The sequence below is a fragment of the Archocentrus centrarchus genome, chromosome 16 (genome assembly GCF_007364275.1).
Source record: "Archocentrus centrarchus isolate MPI-CPG fArcCen1 chromosome 16, fArcCen1, whole genome shotgun sequence".
NCBI lineage: Eukaryota > Metazoa > Chordata > Actinopteri > Cichliformes > Cichlidae > Archocentrus > Archocentrus centrarchus.
In genome coordinates, this window is record NC_044361.1 from 36,705,157 (window position 1) to 36,727,639 (window position 22,483).

General features: G+C 42.8%; 1 protein-coding gene across 3 annotated transcripts in view; it reads right to left on the reverse strand.

The window, feature by feature from the left end:
• cdk14 (cyclin dependent kinase 14) overlaps positions 1–22,483 on the reverse strand; it is a 245,186-nt gene that overhangs the window by 93,543 nt on the left and 129,160 nt on the right. For all 3 annotated transcript variants that reach the window (XM_030749694.1, XM_030749695.1, XM_030749696.1), the window contains 2 exons: positions 13,793–13,913; positions 3,232–3,325 (listed from right to left, as the gene is read on the reverse strand). In XM_030749694.1, the coding sequence (XP_030605554.1) occupies positions 3,232–3,325; positions 13,793–13,913 (215 nt within the window). The remainder of the gene's footprint in view (positions 1–3,231; positions 3,326–13,792; positions 13,914–22,483) is intronic.

Here is a 22,483-nt window from a genome sequence, read left to right on the forward strand (position 1 = left end):
TACTGTCACACATTTGGAACCCCACCTGCAAACCCCCCCCCAAAAAAACAAAAAAAACCAAAAGGCACCACAAAACCCAAAGTTGGAACCACTGAAATCAGTGGCTATGGGAGAGCCTACCATGAGAGATTTGCAAATACAGTCCACACAGTTTGTCTGCCATGATTTTCCTCCCATGGAAATCACCTCAACTACTGCTCAAAATATAACATACTAATCTGTTCTTAAACCAGTGAAACATGGGCTCATTCTCAACAGGCACTAAGACTGGCACCACATCAGCACCAGCACCAGCACCGGCTGGTAGATGTAACTGTGCGCTATCCAGCTGGAGGCTGTCCAGTTTAAAATGGACTCTAGCCACAGATGGACACACCTGGCCAGCACTGGTTCTAGGCCACACTGTGGAATTTAAATGAGACTTGAGTAGTATTATGGGCTAGTGTGTGTAGAAAATACATATTATTAGACATCAAGCCCTGCCTGCACACATACAGAGCCGGTTTATACCAGTAAGACTTAAAACTTTATACCAGAACTTAGTGCTTAAAAAGCAAAGGATGGTACTTTTATTGGTGCAGTTATCCAGTTAGCACGTCATGTGCTGGAAGTGATTTATGTCTTGCAAGTACAGGCCAGGAGCTTCACCTAATGTTCACCCAGTGTGTGGTAATTCTGCAAGTGGAAACATGTTTTCGCTTTTGTCTTGTTGCTCACTTACTGTTTGCCAATAACAGAAATCTGAGGCTGCAGAGGGCACATACATACGATAACCAAAAGACATTGTAGCTTGGTCTGATGAGTCTCCATTTCTGATGAAACTGCAGATGGTGGACTCACAATGTGGCACCAAAAGCATGAGCCAAGGAGCCGAGGAGCCAGCCTAAAATGGTGGATTACTACGATGAATGTTTAAATCCCTTAAAGGCTCAGCTGCATTCTTAGATTTCACAACTACTATAATTACTATGCAGAGCATTTCTATTTTCTTCGTTGCTTATACAGTTCAGTTTCACAGCTGATATTTGGTGCTGCATTCCACTCACATCTATCACAAATGAACGTCTCACGTCTTTGGACTGCAGGAGTACCCACAGAGAAGATGCAAACTCCACAAAGCAGTTCCCCGGTGTCCGGCAGGATTGAACCCTGGACTTTCTCGTGGTGAGGCAACTAAACTACCCATTGCAGCACTGTACCATTAGTTTAGAGTGTTTTATGTATGATACTGGAGACTGCCACATGGTAAAAAGATGCTTCCATTAGCACTTGGAAAACGTGACTTACTGTAAATTTGCAGCCATGGTTCTTTTTATTTACCTAATGAATCCACGTGTGTGTGTGTGTTGTAGGCATACAATGTTTGCATACATAGATTTACATAGCTTGCCTGAAATTACTGCAGACTTAATTATAACTGTAACGGGGACAAGGTGATGACAAGAAAGGACACAAGCGCACTGTTTCTGCATGGTCCTGTGGGGCCCACAGCTATGGGAACTGATGTTTATCAGAAGCTGGCAGTGTTTCCTGCACTGCTGCCCAGTGTCAGCACTCCCACTGACAGGACTATCAGCAGCCATGCAGGAAAGAAGCTCCACAGCACAGCAGGACTTTATTAATAAACTAAAGTTAAGGACCACGCATTTCTAGTCTTTGTTAGTCCTTGGAAGTCAGAAGCTTCTACATCAAAGGTGATTATTCTTCATCCTGTTAACGAATTTCTCAAATTTGGCATCTCACCCTTAGAGACAAGGGGCCTCATTTATGGAAAAAAAAAACATTTATATTTGTAGTTGAAATTATTGATAAGATTATTCCTAAAGATATGCTAATGTTACATATACATATATGTATATATATATATATATAAAACGCAGGTTCTAAGAATCCCATTCGTCACTTAGACAGCTGAGGTCTTTAAATCTCAAATCAACTTAAACTGACAAACACGCCTTGCATCACAACTTTCCTTTATATAATGCCAGCACAAAGAATGCCTCAGTTTTCTTTGGTCCATAGATATTCCAAATACACAAACTTTTTGGAAGAAGAGATTGCAATTGCAGATGAGACTGAAACCATGCAACATGAATTATTTATCGGATTAAATAGTGGGTTGTGAAACCCAGATGCATGGCTTGGAACTGTTGTCCACTGCTGTGAATGAGAAGGGTATGAAGACAGAACTGCAGTGTTCAACACACACTTCATGCAAATACATGCTAAACTGCAACACCCCTACATAGTTAGGAGGAAGGTCACTTACATCGTGGCTAGGCAACTTAGAGATGGCATTTCCATGTCCAATTTAGGAAATAAATAATGCTTAACTTACACCTAATGTCATACCTAAAATGAATGGAAGGATGCTTGGTATCTTGAGTGCCACTGGAAACACATCCATCTATATTTCCATCTAGTAATGGAAATTTTTAAGAAATATTTGTAATAAGCAGCTGAGACAACCCCTCAGTGTTCTTTGAAACCTCATAAGCTCAGTACAGATGTTAAAGTGATAGAAAACGAAATCTCACAATACTAATAAAATCAAACATTTACACTTTCCACGTCTTTATTGAACAAACTGAACAAACTCAGAATGCAAGCAGCTAAATCATCTTCTGGGCTAACAAGTTTTCCAAAGGCTGCTTAGAGTCAGGTGTTCCTGTGCAGGAGACGGGATTCCAGGCGCAGGTTATACAGTTGTTCCTCCGTAACAAAAGCATAGGGTTTCTAACAAGGTTAATTCTTAAGAAAGATTAGTTAGTGGGAGCTATACCTTGATTCAAACCATTTTTACTGGATCGTGAAATCCATGTGGAAAAGGCTACAAAAGGATTTCTAAAGATCATGGTGTTCAAGGTACTCTTCCTAAGAGTGGGTAAAAAAATTAACTCTTTTGGTAAAACTGCACAACACAATGTATGCAGGTAAAAAAGATATTACACACCAAATCTCCAAACCAGTTATCACGCATGGTGGAGGAGGCATCATGGTTTGGAGCTGCTCTGCTACCTCAGGGCCTGATTGGCTTACAATTATTAGGTGAGCAATACAGACAAAATTCTATCAAAACTTTTTATAGAAGAATTTCTGGGCTGTAATCCAGGAGACCCTAATCCACTGAGATGCTGTGGCATGACCTGAAGAGAGCTGCTCCAAAATTGCTCCTTATCAGGGTGAAAGTTTCAAAAGTAGCTACAGGAAATGTAGACACCAGTGACTCACCAGGAATATCCTCTCAAGCTGGTCCTGGATGTCCTTCATCCCAGGAAAGGCAGCCACTCCTTGGATCATCTCAATGAAGATGCAGCCCACTCCCCTGGAGGAGAGAATAACACTAATTAGAATTCCAGCAGCTCTTTTCAGTGTGTCCTAAAACCTTTCACAGATGTGGTGCTTAAAATAAAAGCAACATTGGAAAACAGGAGAAGTTTGACCGCTCTGTCCTTTGTTCACATCTAATCACAGTCTGCTCAATATTAACTGTTTAATCACCTCAGCAAGACTCAAAGTGAAAGTCATTCTGAGGCGCCATTGATTTCTTTTCTTCCTCAGGGCTGTTAGACTGTAAACGCAGGTTGAAAATCTCAATATCAAGTCCAGTTCAGTAGGGAGGGAGAATGGCCAAGCTGTGTGTGTGTGTGTGTGTGTGTGTGTGTGTGTGTGTGTGTGTGTGTGTGTGTGTGTGTGTGTGTGTGTGTGTGTGTGTGTGTTGTCAGTGCTCATTTGTCAAAGAGCTATTTTTCTGACAGATTCCCTTCGTGGCTCACTGCACCCTCCTTCTCTGAGCAGAAACACTGGGAGGAGAGAGAGAGAGAGATTACCTAAAATTCATTCCTCAAAAACCTCTCCACTCCTTCCATTTTCCAGAATGAAAATGCTTCATCTCCATGACACAGCTGTAACCTCAGCATCAAGTATTCCTGCTGAAGCGTAGAGAACTATTCTGTTGCCTGAGGTGGCTATGTGATACGGCCAAAGGTCAGCTAAAGAAAATAATCATCTGTATAGTTATATCTTTCTCTCACTTTGATTCATTCAGATCATTTTGTCTGGAATTGGATGATGTTGTCAAGAAAGCGCTGACAGGTTATTAGCTTTAAAGTTCTGTTAAAGTTACCACCCTCGAGCTACTCGAGCTACAAATGATGTCTCTGTTGTTCATAGTAACAGTAAATACAGTAGGCTGTCAAGGAAAATTGTGATTCAATTACATTATCTATTTGTTTTATTGTGGAAATGCTGTCAAGGTGCAAATATGGTAATGATGAATGCTTTTTTATATATATATATATATATATATATATATATATATATATATATATATATATATATATATATATATTAGGGGTGGGACTCGATTAAAAAAAATTACTAAATTAGAAGCTTTGTAATTAATTAATCCAAATTAAACACATTTTAATCACATTTCAATATTTAACATGACAAATATTAATTTACGTTTAGTTGATGAATGAATCAATATACATAAGCTTAAACGTCAAAATTTTGTTTATTTTCCCACCAGTCTACTACACAGACCAACGAAGGGTGGAAGTGCAACTGTGATAAACTCCTGAAATTAAAGTTAAGCATCATAACTGGATAGTTTTATTTAACATTAATGTCTCACTTAATATAGTTGGAAATTAATCATTAGCTCAGCTGTATTCCTTGATGTTGAAATGTGTTATGCTTGTTTTAACAGCTTATTTTGAATAAAAGAATTAAAATTAAACCACAAAAAGGAGCAAAAGTTCGTTCTCTGTTTAACCAGCTGCTTTTCCACAGCTGTGCTTCGCACTGTCACGGCGACAGTGCGAAGGCAGAGGTGAGGGCAGGTGACGCTGATATGAAGGCTAGACCATCCAATTTCACAGCCGCTCACTTCCGGCCTTTGCGGTCTTCATGGGCTGCGAAGGACCCGGTCTAGGTGGTCCGGGTCCTTCGAAGGATGCGGCCCCTGAATTTGGACACAGGTCATCATGCTCATCACATTGTGCGTCGATATAATCTGTATGCCTGGAACTTGTGCACTGAGAAACATTCCACGGTGCAAAGTGCGATTAAAATGCGTAAAATCGAAATTAACGCGTTAAAGTGTGTGTGTGTGTGTGTGTGTGTGTGTGTGCGTGTGATAGAGAGAGAGACAATAGCAGTTTTGCTACAAATCTAAAAGTCTAAAATCTAAAATTGTATTCAAAAACTGCAAGTGTACTTTGCTAAATAATACCTGCTGTGAGGAACTTGATCCCACTCTCTAAGCGTACTGCTCAGTGTAAAGCTGTATGAGTCTTCCATTACTCTTCTTAATCCGCTCATCAGCTTCCTCTTTTCAATTCTGTTTCTGATGCTGAGTTTTTCTCTGATGTGTCTGCAGTGTGGGGTTTTATTACTGCTGCTGCTGCTGCTGCACTTAGACAGTGTTAAAGTTGCTGTGACAGGACATGTAGGTCAGTCAGCTAGTCACTGGAGTGGACTGCACAACTTCAAGTTTTAGTACACAGTAAATTAGCCCCCCTAAGAGGAGATTCATGATGTGATGGGAACAAACAAATACATCCAAGCTTCACACTGAAAAACCCATTTACACAGATCGGACTTCATTGGTCCAGAGGGGGAGTTTACTTTGCCAACACACAGTTTGTCACCACACATGCGATTAAAAAGGCATACACACATCAGATACATTAGACAGTATAACATTTAAAACAACAGCTAGGCTCACAGCTTGTTTAAAGTGGACCTGTATGCGCACTAAATATTTTATTTTATTTATTTTATTTTTTTTTTTGGGGGGGGGGGGTCACAACCTTTCCAAGCCTATTTCTGTTAAAAATGATGTTAAAATAACATTTTCAGGAGTGACTTGTCAATGTTAAAAGCCCACACCCTTCAAGAACAGCCTCTGGTTGGCCAATTTTCATATGGAGACAGGTTTTTCCTTTATCCTGGAGTCCTTAAAATGCCTGTTACTACAGCCATTTCTTTGCTAAAAATGTTATAGAAGAGTTTCAGTAAAACTAAATAAGAATCTTTTTTGTCATAGAGTCATTGAGTATCAGGTATGATACTCATCTAAGTTCAGACCTTGGCCCACCTCACGAACCTGAAGGGGGCCTACAGTCACCAAGTCAGAAGCAAATCTATGAACCTTGGATTTTAAAATCCTGTGGCAGCGGTTGATGGAGAGAGCAAATAATGGTAACAAAACACCCCAGAAATGTGTCATTATTAAGGTTCGCTGTGACACCAGGTTCAGAGAGACAGTGTCAGGTGTTTCCAAAGCCTGTGTGTTAGAATCTGGGCTGCATGCAGCTGGTGAGAAATCAGCAAAGCCTAAGCATACATTATTACCTTCTAGGTCACTAAGGGCCACACTGGGAATTGGGAATGACATCAAGGGCTAGATTACAGTTTTACAATGAGCTTGCTGTGCAGGCTGCTCACAACAGCCTGTTTCACATGCCTCAATTAGACAGCATGGAAATTTAATAAAACCAAATACAGCACATCCTGATGTTGAAGACAAAATGATCGAATTCAAAAAGTTGAGCAAGAAGTTTCATTAAAAAAAAACTAAACTTAAAAAGTCAAAAAAAAAAACTTTGATCATGTTGTTTATCTGTACCGTACAGCCACGCCTCCTAGCATGAAACTGGCTGCACAGAAAAACTTCAACTTGCCTTTAGCAGATCCGTATCTTTGACATTTGTCTTGAACAAACATGCTGTCTAAGACAAACAGAAATCGTCTCTGCAGTCAGTGCAGATTTAGTTCCTTCAGATTTTTGTCCACCTCGGCTCAAACTGTCTTCACGCAGCGTCGGCTTGCTGGAGTTGCATTCTGTTAGCTGGCAGGTGCCGTGGAGGTGCAGCTGTCTGTTTAGTTTGTTGTGTGCATTGGGTGCACGTCACTATGCACAGCTGCAACCTTTATTAAGATCATAAAGTATTTTGCAACCTGACTGAAATTTGTGAAAGCAGGTTGCAATTTAGGCAAATTATGGCACAGCCGGTATGTTCCTTTTCATTATGTCCACAAACCCTTTGATAACTACCTAGCATTGGGGGCTATAATCATTTAACACCTTTGGTATTGGAACCCTGGCCACCAGAGCAACAAAGCTGTGTGGTGAACAACTTTTTTCAGAATGCCTTTAGTGTGTCTGCACTGCCATTGCTGTTGGTCATCACCTCAAACATACGTCAGTACCAACTATGATGAGCTTATATGAGCAAGACTCTGAATCTGAAAAGCTCTGGCAGGGATTTCAATTGTTTCCATTTACTGAAAATATTCTAACACATTAATAAACTGTAAGGTCCTATACTTTCAACTACTGCAAGATGTCAGTCTTTTCAAGATATTTGTGACAACAAAACATACACACAGACATCCTTGTCTCTGCAGCGCACCATAAGATAACTAAAGCTGTTCATTAATATGTGCATAGTCTCACTTGACTGATGTGTCAAATCTGATTGACAGGTGCTGGCACGTGTGTGTGTGTGTGTGTGTGTGTGTGTGTGTGTGGGTGTGAGAGAGAGAGAGACGCAGCTCTTTGAAACACTAAGGAAGGTAAAAATAGAGCAGTTCCTATTTTCTTCATCACATCTTCAGCCCTCACAGCCTCTAAGCTACAGTCAGCTGTGATGGATGCTTCCTCTGGCAGGAAGACAGATCTAGACAACCTTTTGGTCCTGCAAGGGATGGTTCTTCATGGATGACTGCCTTCTAAGCGACCAGAGGTGAGTGTATGCGTGTATGTCACAGAGTCAGTCTCAGTGGAATAGAACACCCTGTGGATTTGCCCACCTGCAAATGCCCTTGAAACAGACACACTATTCCTCTACCTTGCAGACCCCCAACCACTACTTTAATGGGATGCTGCAGGATGGAGTTCTTGGGATTTCCCTGCTGACTGTCTGTCCAGACAGAAGGGGTCACCACGGCTCAGCTAAGACCAGGGCCACACTGGGGGGGCCAAAATCCCACATTCCAAGTAAGACAACATTTTTTCTCCCCGTAAAACTGATCATTTCCATTATGGCTTCCATAGTTTGTAAATCTCTAAATGCCATCTTGGTGTTGTGTGTACAGGGATACTTTGGAGGAACTCTGTAGAAATACTGTCATATTCCTCACAAAGTTCCTCACTGAGGTTGTGACATTTCACCGTTTTCTTAAAAAAACCCATAAAGGCAGACAAAAAAAAAAAAAAATGACATCATCACACTAAGCCGACTTATACTTGCTGGTTTCTCTGAAAAGCAGTTTGGCTTCTGTGACAATAGATGTTATAATCTATGGCGTAAGAGAAAGTAAAAGAAAGAAGGAACACATGCAAAAGGAAATGTCCACATTTGAGATGCTCAGATCACTAGATTTTTGTCCAAGAGCTGATAGTGTGTCATTTTGTAGCATTCTGCTTTTTTCAAAGCAGCAGTCTCTGTGACTGAAAAATAAAGCAAAATGTAAGGTGCTAAAAACTGCAGCACCTCTAATGAAGCTGGCTCCAAAAGCACATTAATCCCCACAGACTCCATCCATCCTCTCCCACTTATCCAATTCAGGGGCACGGGGGGGCTGGAGCCTATCCCAGCTGCCACAGGACCAGAGGCGAGGTACACCTGGACAGGTTTCCAGTCTGTCGCAGGGCTAACACAGAGAGACAGACAACCACTCACACTCACATTCACACCTATGGCCAATTTACAATCACCAGGTAACCTAACCCCACTGAGTATCTTTGGAGTGAAGTCGGAGTACCCAGAGAGAACCCACACAGACACGTGGAGAACATGCAAACTCCACTGGATTTGAACCCAGGGCCTTTTTGCTGTGAGACAACAGTGCTAACTACCACCACAGAAATTAGATATTAGAAAATAAAATCGCCAAAAATTATAGTATAATTTATTTTAAAAAGATTCAAACTGTTTTGAATTGTTGGCAAATAACCGGACAAATAAATAGATTAAAAAAAAAATCATTCTGTATATATCAGTACAAAGTCAAGAAATTTTCATATGTAATTTGTGTAGGTAAACATCACTGTGCAATCTACAAGGACGGTGCTGCTTCAAATGATAAAAATGATTTGTGGTTTTCTTGTCTTTGTGGAAACATGCTCTCAGCATCGTTTGACATGTATGCTGCTCTGCTTCTTGGTTGGACTTTAAATAGCCAAAAAATATCTCCACATTACAAAATTTCTCTGACTCCTCTTTTCATCAACATCTTTATCTTTTGAGCCTGGGGCAGTGCCTGTTGGGGTATCGTGTTTGCTTGAGTTTTTGTTAACATTTTCCATTGTCATTGTGTCATTTATCTTGCTCACACTCTGCACTTACTGGTGCATACAGCTGCAGTAGCCCAAACATTAGCACATGTAGTGCTAATAGCTGCTCCTTCTACATCATTGGCATCATGATGTGGCTCTAACTCTATTCCAGCGACATGATTGGTTCAGCAGGTTGCTATTCTCATTGTCACTGGCCTTTCATCTTGTCTGTCAAAACATGGACAGAACGAGTTCTATTGACCTTTTATTGACCATGTGTCATACTTTAATGGAAGAAAAGTTATTTCGCTATAATTATCTTTATTATTTTGTGGCCTACTCCTACTTCTGTCTCAAAATAAATAAAAATCCTTTGTCCAGCTCGTATAGACATTCTAGGGCTTTTTTAATTTCATTAAGATTTAAAACATGTGGCCAGTTTCTGAAATAACACCTATTCTTATATATATCTGATACTGTGGTTTTGGAGTGGTAGGCACCCAGCTTCTAGGAGCCACCAGCCCTGGCATATGATATGTCCAGCCTGCCCTACTGTAGACCCACCACTTGCAGGAGGAGGTGTAGGGTTCGGGTGCGGTGTTTGTCAGGGTGGTCAAAGGTGGAGGCTCTGGCGGTCTGATCCCCTACAGTTGGGCCATAGCTGAAGCAAAAACTCGGGTGTGGAAGGAGGTTGGTGAAGCCATGGAAAAAGACATCTAGACTGCCTCAAAGCGACTCTGGCAAACCGTCAGGTGACTCAGGAGGGAAAAGCAGTGTTCTCCTTACACGGTGTATAGTGCAGGTGGGGGGCTGCTGAGGAATACTTCAAGGACTTCCTTAATCCAACTGACATGTCGTCTGTAGTGGAAGCAGAGTCAGGTGATGAGGTGGATGACTCACCCATCATGGGGGGCAAGGTCACTGAGGTAGTTAAACAACTCACTGGTCGCAGGGCCCCTGGAGTGGATGAGATTCATCCTGAGTTCCTAAAAGCTCCGGATGTTGTAGGACTGTCTTGGTTGACACGCCTCTGCAATATCATGTGGAGATCTGGAGCAATGCCTCTAAATTGGCAGACTGGGATGGTGGTTCCATCCATCCATCCATTTTCTTCCGCTTATCCGGGGCCGGGTCGCGGGGGCAGAAGCCTAAGCAGAGAAGCCCAAGCTTCCCTCTCCCCAGCCACCTCCTCCAGCCCATCCGGAGGGACCCCAAGGCGTTCCCAGGCCAGCCGAGATACACAATCTCTCCAGCGTGTCCTGGGTCTACCACGGGGCCTCCTCCCGGTGGGACATGCCCGGAACACCTCACCCAGGAGGCGGCCAGGAGGCATCCTAATCAGATGCCCGAGCCACCTCAACTGGCTCCTTTCGATGTGGAGGAGCAGCGGCTCTACTCCGAGCCCCTCCCGGATGGCCGCACTCCTCACCTTATCTCTAAGGGAGAGGCCAGCCACCCTTCGAAGGAAACTCATTTCTGCCGCTTGTATTCGCGATCTTATTCTTTCGGTCACTACCCAAAGCTCGTGACCATAGGTGAGGGTAGGAACGTAGATCGACCGGTAAATCGAGAGCTTCGCTTTTGCGCTAAGCTCCCTCTTCACCACGACGGACCGGTGCAGCGTCCGCATCACTGCAGAAGCAGCCCCGATCCATCTGTCGATCTCCCGTTCCCTTCTCCCATCACTCGTGAACAAGACCCCGAGATACTTGAACTCCTCCACTTGAGGCAAGAACTCGTTCCTGAGCCGGAGATGGCACTCCACCCTTTTCCGGCTGAGGACCATGGCCTCAGACTTAGAGGTGCTGATTCTCATATGCTTCACACTCGGCTGCGAACCGTTCCACTGCGAGCTGGAGGCCCCCCCGTGATGAAGCCAACAGAACCGCATCATCTGCAAAAAGCAGAGATGAGACTCTGAGGCCACCAAGGAAGAAGCCTTCCACCACCTGGCTACGCCTAGAAATTCTGTCCATAAAAATTATGAACAGAATCGGTGACAAAGGGCAGCCCTGACGGAGTCCAACACCCACAGGAAACGAATCCGACTTATTACCGGCTATACGGACCAAGCTCTCACTGTGGTTGTACAAGGACTGAATGGCCCGCAACAATGGGCCAGACACCCCATACTCCCGCAGAACCTCCCAAAGAACACCCCGAGGAACACGGTCGAATGCCTTCTCCAAGTCCACAAAGCACATGTAGACTGGTTGGGCAAACTCCCACGCACACTCGAATATCCTTGAGAGGATAAAGAGCTGGTCCAGCGTTCCGCGACCAGGACGAAAACCGCATTGTTCCTCCTGAATCCGAGGTTCGACTAACGGACGCACCCTCCTTTCCAGCACCCTGGCATAGACCTTACCGGGGAGGCTGAGGAGTGTGATCCCCCGAAAGTTGGAGCACACCCTCCGGTCTCCCTTCTTAAAGATGGGGACCACCACCCCGGTCTGCCAATCCAATGGCACTGCCCCAGATCTCCACGCGATGTTGCAGAGGCGTGTCAACCAAGACAGCCCTACAACATCCAGAGCCTTCAGGAACTCAGGGCGAATCTCGTCCACCCCAGGGGCTCTGCCACCAAGGAGTTGTTTAACTACCTCAGTGACCTCACCCCCAGTGATGGTCAAGTCATCCCCCTCATCCCCAGACTCTGCTTCCACTACAGAAGGCGTGTCAGTGGGATTCAGAAGGTCCTCGAAGTATTCCTTCCACCGTCCGACTATAGCCTCAGTTGAAATCAGCAGCACCCCCCCCCGCACTATAAACAGTGTGAGTGAAGCACTGCTTTCCCCTCCTGAGTCGCCTGATGGTGGTTCCTATATTTAAAAAGGGGGTGTGGTACTGTGGTGCTGGTCAGTTTGTCTGTTAGATTCGTCAGATTCAGAAGGGACAATGCAGTTTTTGTACTAGTCATGGACATACCTGTCAAGTTTTGTATTTAAAAATACGGGAAATTTTCTGCTGCTGAAAATAGAGGTCACTACATGATGTCATCGCCTAATTTGCATAATTGTTCATTTGGATGTACTGTAGTTGCAATCGAGGCTGCAGGAGAGGAAAAATATCTTTGGAGAGACAAAACGTGAAGAAAAACAACACCATAAATATGTTTAGAACTACAAATAAACTTTATGAAATAACTTAACTTTAATGCTTTGCCTAGAACCACATTACATAGATCAATTTTGTCCCGTATTGTTTAATGTTAGAATATCAAATTTAATGAAAACACTGTGGGATGAGACTGCCAGCTACATTCAACCCTCCTCCTTTATCTGGGCCACTGTTGCCAACTTGTGTATGGAAACTCGCTGTCGCCTGTCTCAAACCGGGGATGGGAGTGGAGGGAGCGGGTGGACAGGTGTTTAAGTGAGGTTCGGGGGTTGAAGGGTGGAGACAAAGTGAGGTCTGAGCGATGCCAAAGCGTACGAAGTGACACAGTAAGAGGGCTTCATGTACACAAAACATGGTGACAGCGGAGGATTTCGCTGTCGCTAGTTGCTTTATGGGAAAAAAAAAGCAAAGTTGGCAACACTGAGCCCAACTGAGGTCCAGTTGTTTGACGGTGGGACAGAGGGGTAAAATATGGGAATTTCCTGGCCAAAACGGGTGACTTGACAGGTATGGTCATGGAACGCTGGACCAGTTCTTTATCCTCTCAAAGATATTTGAGTGTGTTGGAGTTTGTTCATCCAGCTTGAACATGTTTTGTGGACTTATCCCCTGGAGCATCCTGTGGGGGTGGGTGGGGTGGGGTGCCTCGGGAGTATGGGGTGCCTGGCCCATTGCTATGACAGTCCCCGTACAACCATTGTGAGAGCTTGTTCTATATTGCCGGCAATAAGTCAGACTCATGCCCAGTGAAACACCCATCTTTTAAAAAGTAAATACAATTACAGAGCGTTACCACTTTGAACTGTGCACCACCATCACTGATGCAAACAGTGGTGAATTCAGTTTCATTTGACCAAGCTAACATTTTGTGGTTCATTTAAATAACAGGCAGTTTAAACAATTTTTAATGGAGACTGAGGATAGAGCAGAAAAAAAAAACTGCTTCAGCATTAATTTCCCAAATATTTCAGCCCTTCAACAATTTTTGTAATCACTATCTGGGATACCAAGTGTTCTCAGGCTTGATGCAGGAAGAGTTCAATCCTTTGTTTTATTTTGGTAGTTGTTTCATCCATATCTGCAGCAGCTCTGTCTGCATATGTTGTATGGGTGAATGTGATGAATATGTCTGTCTCTCCAGCATCTGCTCCAAACTGCAAGAAGGGACCAAGAGGAGCTAAGAAGACTAAACTAAAGAACAATATACAGCACACTGAAGGGAGCACAGCCTCAGGTTAGGATAAGCCACGAATAAGAGTGTTTTAATTGGTTTTTTGTCTGCTTCATGAATTGGCTCGCCTGATCTATATCTTGAAGGTTTCTATGTGAATAAATCACAGATAAATTACACACATGAGGTTAGATGTTAGGAGTACCCACCACATGTCCAGGCAGGTGGAGTAATCCGTGGATCCCAGCAGGACATCTGGAGGCCGGTACCACAGGGTCACCACCTCGTTGGAGTAGGTATGGCTGGGGACTGACTTGGCCCTGGCCAGGCCTGGAGGGAAAGGAATAAAACAAGTCAATCTGAGAAGGCATTATCACTGAATGACCTTCAGCAGAAAACAAAGCAGACAACTGGAGCCAGCAGTCACACTCCCAGCAGCTGCTGACATGTGGTTATATAGACAAGAACATGCAGAGTATGCAATAAAAAGTCAAGATTTCTATGTTCTGTGTGGGGAAAGTAAGTTATTGTAGAATAATTAGAGTTAGCACACAGAACAAACCAACCTGGACAAAACCAGAATGAATTTTCATCATGTGACAATAGGAGAAAAACATGATTTGGTAAACAGGAAGTATAATACTGCTCCAGAGAAGTAAATCTGATACTATTTGAGGCCTGCATATTTCACCTATACCCATTCAGAATTTTACACCACCAATAGTAAGAGTCCATTTTATCTGGTTATGCAGACAAATATCACTGAATTACTGTTTGTTATGAGCAATGTCTTTAATTGCTTGGTTGATTTACTGATCCACCTTATTGGCACACCCCACATGGGAGCACCATCCTAACAGGACATTTATGATGCATCCAAATGCAATAACTACTCAGGAACTTGACAAAGAGCCCACAGGTTGGATCTGGCCTCTAAACTCCCAAGATTCCAGTCAAGTTTGGGATTAGGCACTGATCAAGATGTACCAGAAGCCCACTCAATGTAGGCCCACCACAAAACCCACAAGACCAAAAAGATTTGCTACCAGCATCCTACTGCCAGACACTAGAACACATCCTTGCTGTTTGGGTGGGACCAAACAATATAAGTTGGGTAGCTTTAATGTTGTAGCTAATTGGTATATATCCACAATATTTATAACATTAAACCTTGATTTTTAATGTTTCCCTGATGAAGATCTTGAAGGCTGAAACATTGTCTCTTTGAACTCTTATGAGGCTCCAATTCCCTTCCTGCTGTACACCCACTGAAACCATCATACAAACAGCTCCTCTTGGCAGACCCGTCTTTAGTCTGACTTCTGTACATTCAACTGTGACCAGCCTTAGATTGCCTTTTCAAATAGAAATCATGATGGAAGACCTTTAATGTTTTGGTAAGAAACCGTGTGACGTGAATATCAGTCAGATGAACCCAATGGACCGAACTCTTGTCCTATGAATCAGATAAGATTGGGCAAATTTTCCACCAGGCCATGGTTAATCATTGGTGACTCTACAGCTAGCAATACCTGTCTTTGTCAAAAACACAAAAGGTGCTAAATTTTAAAAGCTTCTGTGGGGATTTATCAATAGCTGCATGAGCTTCTCCAGGTTATTCCAAGCCTTTTCTAACATTTATCTTTGCACTGACACAAACCCAGTCCTTACATGGCAGCTAATACTAGAGCAGAGTGCAGATGCAGTGAGCTTTAATGAGGCTGATGGCATTACCTCTTTGTCTCATCCCAAGTGGTCTGAGAGCTTAATTAAAGCATTTAGCTTAGTAAAAAAAAGGACTTCCTGCCCTGCTGCTAGTCCCCTGTGTGTGGGAGGAAGAGGGGCAGAGGGGAGAGTAAATGAGAGAAGGGAGGGGGTATTTAACATTTCCTTGTGTCGGAACACCCACAGGAGAAAGGAGTTTCAGCTGACATTCATCATGGCCAAGCTCTGTAATTTCCACACACTGATCTAACACAAAAGAGACAGCATCAGGCTGCTCACACTGAGAGACTATCATATCCACTGCAGGAATCCTGCATATGTGTGTATGTAGGGGGCGGCGATGTGGGGGCGTGAATTGAGAAAATATCTACTCATCATGAGAAAAGGTGCAATAGTAGTAGGAAGGCCTGTTTGTATCAAGGAGTAGGAACAAAGCAAATGTAAAGAAGAAACACAAAACTGTTCCCAGTTCCCAGCATGCCTGTCCAGAGTCCCAAAAAATACCCTATTAAGACCAACAAAACCCCCCTCCCTTTTCCTATAGATAAATAAAGCCAACACAGAATGACCAGACCAGAAACTGCAGTTCTTCTAATGGCCACTCGAGGCTGGCTTCAGACATGAGCCAAACCCACAGACTCCGGTGTTTAAAGCTCAAATAATGACTAAATTATTAGAATAGTTTTTCTTTAATTTGCTAATTCCAGCTTGTCACATGTGCTTATTTGTTGCTTTTCTTTTTTCTTATACAAATTGCATTGGAGAGTCTTTGGATTTGTGACTGTTGACTAGTCAAAAGATATCTAAAGAGATTTCTTTGGACTCTTGGTACATATTTCTCCCTATTAAAGATATTTGATATACAAAATATATAAGGTGTATCCCCACCAGATATACAGTAAATGTGTTTGGACTACTGAGGGGGGCCATGACATTCAGAAGAAGCTGCCTGTCAGGACAAAACATCCCAGTATAGCAGTTTAACCTAACGTGTTATAATGGACATATGAGGCTGTATCACTGAATTCAGTTTAATTCGCTTTACTTTATATAGCCTTCACTCACCACAATGGCTAACAACAGGTACTTCATATTTTAAGTTAAATACCTCTAATATTAGAGAGAGAATCTAAGAATCACACAATGTGCAAGCGCTTGGTGAAGGTGGGGAGGAAGAACTCCCATCAACAAAAAGAGACCTCCGGCAGAACGAAGCTCAGGGAGGGCAGCCATCTAATGTGACCAACTGAAGGATGTAAAGAGTAAACGAGTATCGAGAGAGGACAAACAACAAACTGATCATGTCACGAATCTGATGCTCTTTGCTTGAATTAGGACAGGATTCCATGCCTTAATTTGCCACGATTACCTTGTTTTCACAGAAATTGTTCTTTAATAGCTCTCTATGGACTCACAAACATGCTTTGAGGACAACATCATGACTAAAGCACGACCATTTAGGCAGAATAAACCAAATAAAGCTAATTCAATTCCAACAACAAGCTTGTGTAATCAGCAAGATCCTAATCAGCTGTTCCTCCTCCATCTCACTTCTCACTAACAAAATTTAGTGCAGTTTTCCACCCACAGACACTTTGGAGACGACAACCAGAATGTCTCATCTCATTGTGCTCACTTGCATGGGCAATAATCCAAGAGTGATTTTAGCTGTTTTGTTCATTACCATAGTGTATATGAAGAATATTTTCTTGTGGAAAACAGAGATATCCCACAATCTGAAGCAGTTCAGTTGCTGCATCTTGATACCGAGACCTGACCTTTCCCTTTAAAACCCATGAATCTCACTGCAGTGGAGGTCACTGCTTCAGAGGCCCAACCTGGGAGCTCAAATACACATATGCACATAGACCTTAAGCCACCTTTTTCTTCAGTCATGCCCCAGCTGACCTGCCAGCCTGTCCAGGTGCTGACCCGGATGAAGGTCAGCGGTGAATTATACATCACTGTGTCACACACAACACTGGGGGGTCATCAAATATATGGTGGAAGAGCTGGGCTGGAAGACTGGAAGTTAAACGGAATAAACAAGCAAGGAGGGAAGGCTTAAAATAGTCTCTGTCCCTGGAGGGTAATCAGCCCACTGTTTCACCTTTTGAAGTTCACTTGGATTTTAAAGGCAGTTTGTAGCTTCCGCCTGCCGCTCCTCCTCCAACTGTTTTAAAATGCAGCAGATTAGAAGATTTACAACATGTTGCCAGGAGCTACTTCAAATACTGTGAGAGATAATTCCCCTGATGAAAACCACACACAAGTGACAAAATGCAGTGTTTGCTGCTAATTAAATCCTGCTTTCAGACTGCAGATACGCACGTAACACAGGTCCACTCAATGTATGTTTAACCTACATTGAACCTATTCATATAAAGCTGCCATCCTGCTTCTCAACATAAGCAGAGCTTCCTGTGTGCAGTGTAGTCTTAACGCAGTGTGCACATGAGTATCAACAGCAGCAGTTCATCCAGTGTCCACTTGAAGCTGTTAAAATGCCCAACTTCTGCCATGAAATTAACATGCTTACAGCCCGATATAAAAATGTTTGCAGTATTTGAACATTTTCAAGCATTATTTAAGGAGTGGTCTGGAAGCTGTAGGGGTGGCTGTAGCTCAGGAGGTAGAGCAGGTCATGGTTCGATTCCTGGCTGCTCCAGGCTGCATGCCAATGTATCCTTGGGCAAGATTCTTAACCCCAAGTTGCTCTCCAACGCAAGCATTGGAGTGGGAATGTGTGTGAATTTTAGATAATAAAAAAACCCCACTTAGCTTAGTTAATCATGGAAGTGCTTGTATGAATGGGTGTAAATGGGGTAAATGTAAACATGTTGTATAAGTGCTTTGAGTGCTCAGCCAGAGTAGAAAAGTGCTATATAAGAACTAGTCCATTTACCACTTTGTGGATGGTTCATCAAGGGACACTTGAAGCAACACAGACAGCTGTAGTTGATATCTGTCTGCTAACCTTCACTGTCACTGAACTGGACCTCTCAAACCGCCCCAAACAGAGCCTCCACCATGTTTGACAGATGGCTGCACACACTCATTGTTGTACCCCTCTCCTAACCCCCTCCATCCACAGTGACAACAATTTGAACCAACACTTTCAAATTTGGATTCAAACCTGTTGCACCTGATTTTTGGCCTATCTCAGACTTTTCACCATTTCGCTTCCTTAAGAATGGCTCGACGGCTGCCCTTCCACTGGGACCATTTCTGATGAGGTTTCAGTGAACAGCTGAGGGATCAGCTGAAGGTCCAGATGCATCTCACAGGACATGACTGTTCATCTGTTATAGACAGTTTAAGACCTGACACTTCTTTTCTTCTCCACTTGTCCAGTTTCTTGAAATGTTTTAAGGACATACTGGGCATCATGCTGATTTGCCATGTTTTCAGTTAGTAGCTCTTTGGGAATCATCGTGTTGATACAAAAATACTATTTTGAACCTGTCATACTGTGTTATATTTGGCATTCCTTATCGATTCAGCCGAAGAAATGGGAACAAATGATGTGCTTTTGTCACTGGCTGCAAGTAAAAAAATGAAAATAAAAATGCAAAATTAAAATTGGTTCTTTACTAAGTTGTCTGTTATGTGTAGACACAACACTGGTTCATGCCTTGAGTTAGGTGCCTGTTTTATGCTCGAATGATTTACAGGCCAGTGTCTTGCACGCACACGCACACGCACGCACACACACACACACACACACACACACACACACACACACACACACACACACACACACACACACACACACACACACACAAAAGCCAAAAAAATGAGTGAAAAAGCAGCCCATGTCCAAAGAAACGATTACTCTTCTTTCACTTACTGCACCAAGACTGCTTTCAAAATTTACAAGTCCAGGAAGCAAAATACAGGAAATGAAGAGCAACTCAAGACTTTTGCACATTACTCTAGTCAAGCTTTTTAGTTTAAACTGACAAATGATGCACAATCCAAACATGGTTCCCTCTGGCTCAAAGAAAAAAAAACAGATTTGTATTTGCAGTTGTTCAGTAGCAAACTTGAATATGTCTGGAAGTTTTTACTAAATTCTGTCTGTCTGTTTTTTCTTAGCTGTAATCTTTGCTAAATGGAATCCTTCTAGATTCCTGTATATTATATATTATAGTCTTATATATTCTTCACTTAATAATTCCTTAAACATACACACTTTATTGGAGGGGCTTGATATCAATAGGGGTTTTACAGAAAAATGTGTGCCGCTGTTAGATCCATGATTCTTTCATGTGTGTGTGTGTGTGTGTGTGTGTGTACCACCTGCCATCATGCCAGTTCATTTCCCAACACAAAGTGGACTTTAATGAGGCTCTGCATGATAACTGCGTACATGAAACCAGTGTGGTCGTTACCAATAGGCACACGCCAACTCTTTGCAGTGTAATTTCGTTGGGTTTCAGGTTTGGATTGAAAACACACGCACACACCAGTAGCTTTAATTCATCTATCAGACTTCAAAAGACCATCTGCAACCTTCAAAAATCCACAAACAAGTGACACACACACACAAACACACGCACACACTGATCTGGGAGCTGTGGCGAGGCGCTGGGTGGAACAGCACACCGGGGAGAGGCAAACAGTCTGCTCTGGATGCCTGCAACATTCCTCCAGCTCCATTGTCACATTGCTTCACTCCTCACACATCATTATCTCAGCAGCTGTTACTGCACAGAGTACTGCTGATACTCCCCAGAAAATAAACACACACAATCAGCAGACATTAGCTAGCTGCCACAACACTCACAATAAAATACTAAACTAATGTTCAATTCAGTGCAGGCCAGCACACTGAGCCTGTAAGAAACCATTCATGAAGTTGAGTGCCCCTGGTCATCAGTTTCACTAAAAGGACTTGAAGATGTTGCGTGTTGAACACTATTTTATGCACAGAAGTTCTGATGTACTTAAGTAAAAACAAGCAACACAGGTTCTCCAACAAACAGGGGTAGTGTGAATTAATCAAGGCTGCTTCATTGTGTGTCACTCTTTTGTAATCTTGCTGTGGTACCCCCAAGATCAGGAATCCAGCCAGGACGCTACCTTAAAGCATATTAGTGATCAGGAGGTTGTTGCATTGGAAGGACACCCTGCAGCATACCCCCACAAAATATTCCCTTTGGCCTTGGAATAGCTGAGGAGATGCTGGAGGAGGTGGAACGGTGAAGGTTGTCTTTGCTTATATTATCATCAATATGTGATGGAAGAATGCAAGCTTTAGCTAGCAACACACCTCTCAGCTAACAGGCTTCAATTCACCTTTATTCTTTGTTGAATTTATCTTTTATAAATCCATAACAACACCTTTCTGTAGTTCTGGCTTTCTGTAGTTCTGGCTATCATTTGCATAATTTATGAAATGTGGGGATATGATGATACCCACCAAAGAATGACTAGGATTTAAGATCCCATCCATTTTATTAATGTTGCTAATGTTTAATAAGGATTCACCACCCTTATTAAAATGTGAGAGGACTGGGATCATCCATTTCTGTTAAAAATGATGAACTTGTGCTAAAGTCTAGGCCCATCAGCCACTGCAGTAGAATGCAAAACACGGCAATGAGTCAAGAAGTCTGTCTGCTCTGTGAGGCTGTCAGATGCACCATAGTGGTGCAGAGGTAAATGCAGACACCAGCATGTTTAGAAGGACTAACTTGCTGATGCCTAGCAAGCATCATCCTGGTTTTGTCAGGATCACATTAGTCAAAAAAGTGGTATGGATGGCATGGCTGTGTTCTGGGACCTCCCCGCCCGTCCATGGAGCAGCTAAATGCAGGGAGCACAGTATCAGGACACCAACACTGAACAGGAATTAGTGACGAGGACACAACATTTTATCAAGTGAAAAGTTGGGGCAAAATGGAGGCCCTGGGATGAAAATGGGTTGAATTGCTGACTGAGCTTGACTGTGCGGCCTTGCTGAACTACGAGCCATGAGCAAGCTAACATTTTACTCAGTTTATAACTGTTGACGTCATGGTAACATTTTCAGGAAAGTCAGAGTATCAGCACAGTCATCAGGAGAAACCGTGAGGGAAGAATAAATCTACACAACATGATGGCAATCTGTGCAAATGTTGCTGATATTTTTCCGTCTGGATCAAAGCAATCAAACAACAGTCCACTGACAGAGACCCGCCCACATCTTCAAGGGGCCGGGGACATGCATGAACCCCACAAACTGTTTGGAACATGTTCTCACAAGGACAGAACTCCAAATACACACAGCCAAACTCCCGTGGAAAAAATCTGTCAGGACGGTCATTTCATGTGTAAACAAAGCTCCGATAAGGTTTCCAGGCACTAAGCACTACCAGTGGTCCAGCCTACCCATGGATGCTTGCAGCATATGGCAGCACTTCAGTGTTTGAGCACAAACGTGAAAAAGTCTTTCAGCAGGTTCAGCCCAACTGTGGACTCTCTCTCGAGACTGTGAAGCAGGTGGGTTATAAGCAATGCTCATCTACTGTTTCACTTGTTTCTATAATTAGGGCTTTGTCGTCATAGAGCTGTGTCAAGACTGAATTTATTCTGTGTGAGGACAAAGTGGCCTGGCTGCCAGCACGAGACTCCAGGAGGGTAGATGGAAAACACAGTCATATATTACTACTACAACTTTACAGCTCAGAGGCATCAAACTGAGTGTGTGTGTGTGTGTGTGTGTGTGTTGTACATGTATAAGTTCAAATATACACAAATAGGATGGCACTGATTGTGTTCAAATTAGTTTGAATAAATGGCACCAGGTAAAATTTGCATTTTGTTACTATGGAAGCAAAACTGAGCTGCAACCAATTTGAGGCAATTTATATTTTTATAATTTGGTGCAAAAAAACAGTTTATGGTTTTTTTGTGTACCTTTATTAGTCTGTGACTTGACAATTAGCAGATAAGTACAGGTGTGTTGTACCTGTACATTGTTATGCATGCAACTTGCTAACCAAGTCTGCTGGCATTAGCTGATAACCTACACTCATACTCATATTTTATATTTTATAGTTTATGCATCAGCACCTGACTGTGTAACTCTGCTCCACATTGCTGCTGTCTGTCTTTAAGGTTTACATTTGTTCTTCTGGTAATAATAATAATAAGAAGAAGAACAAAAAATTTCATAAATTAATATTGAA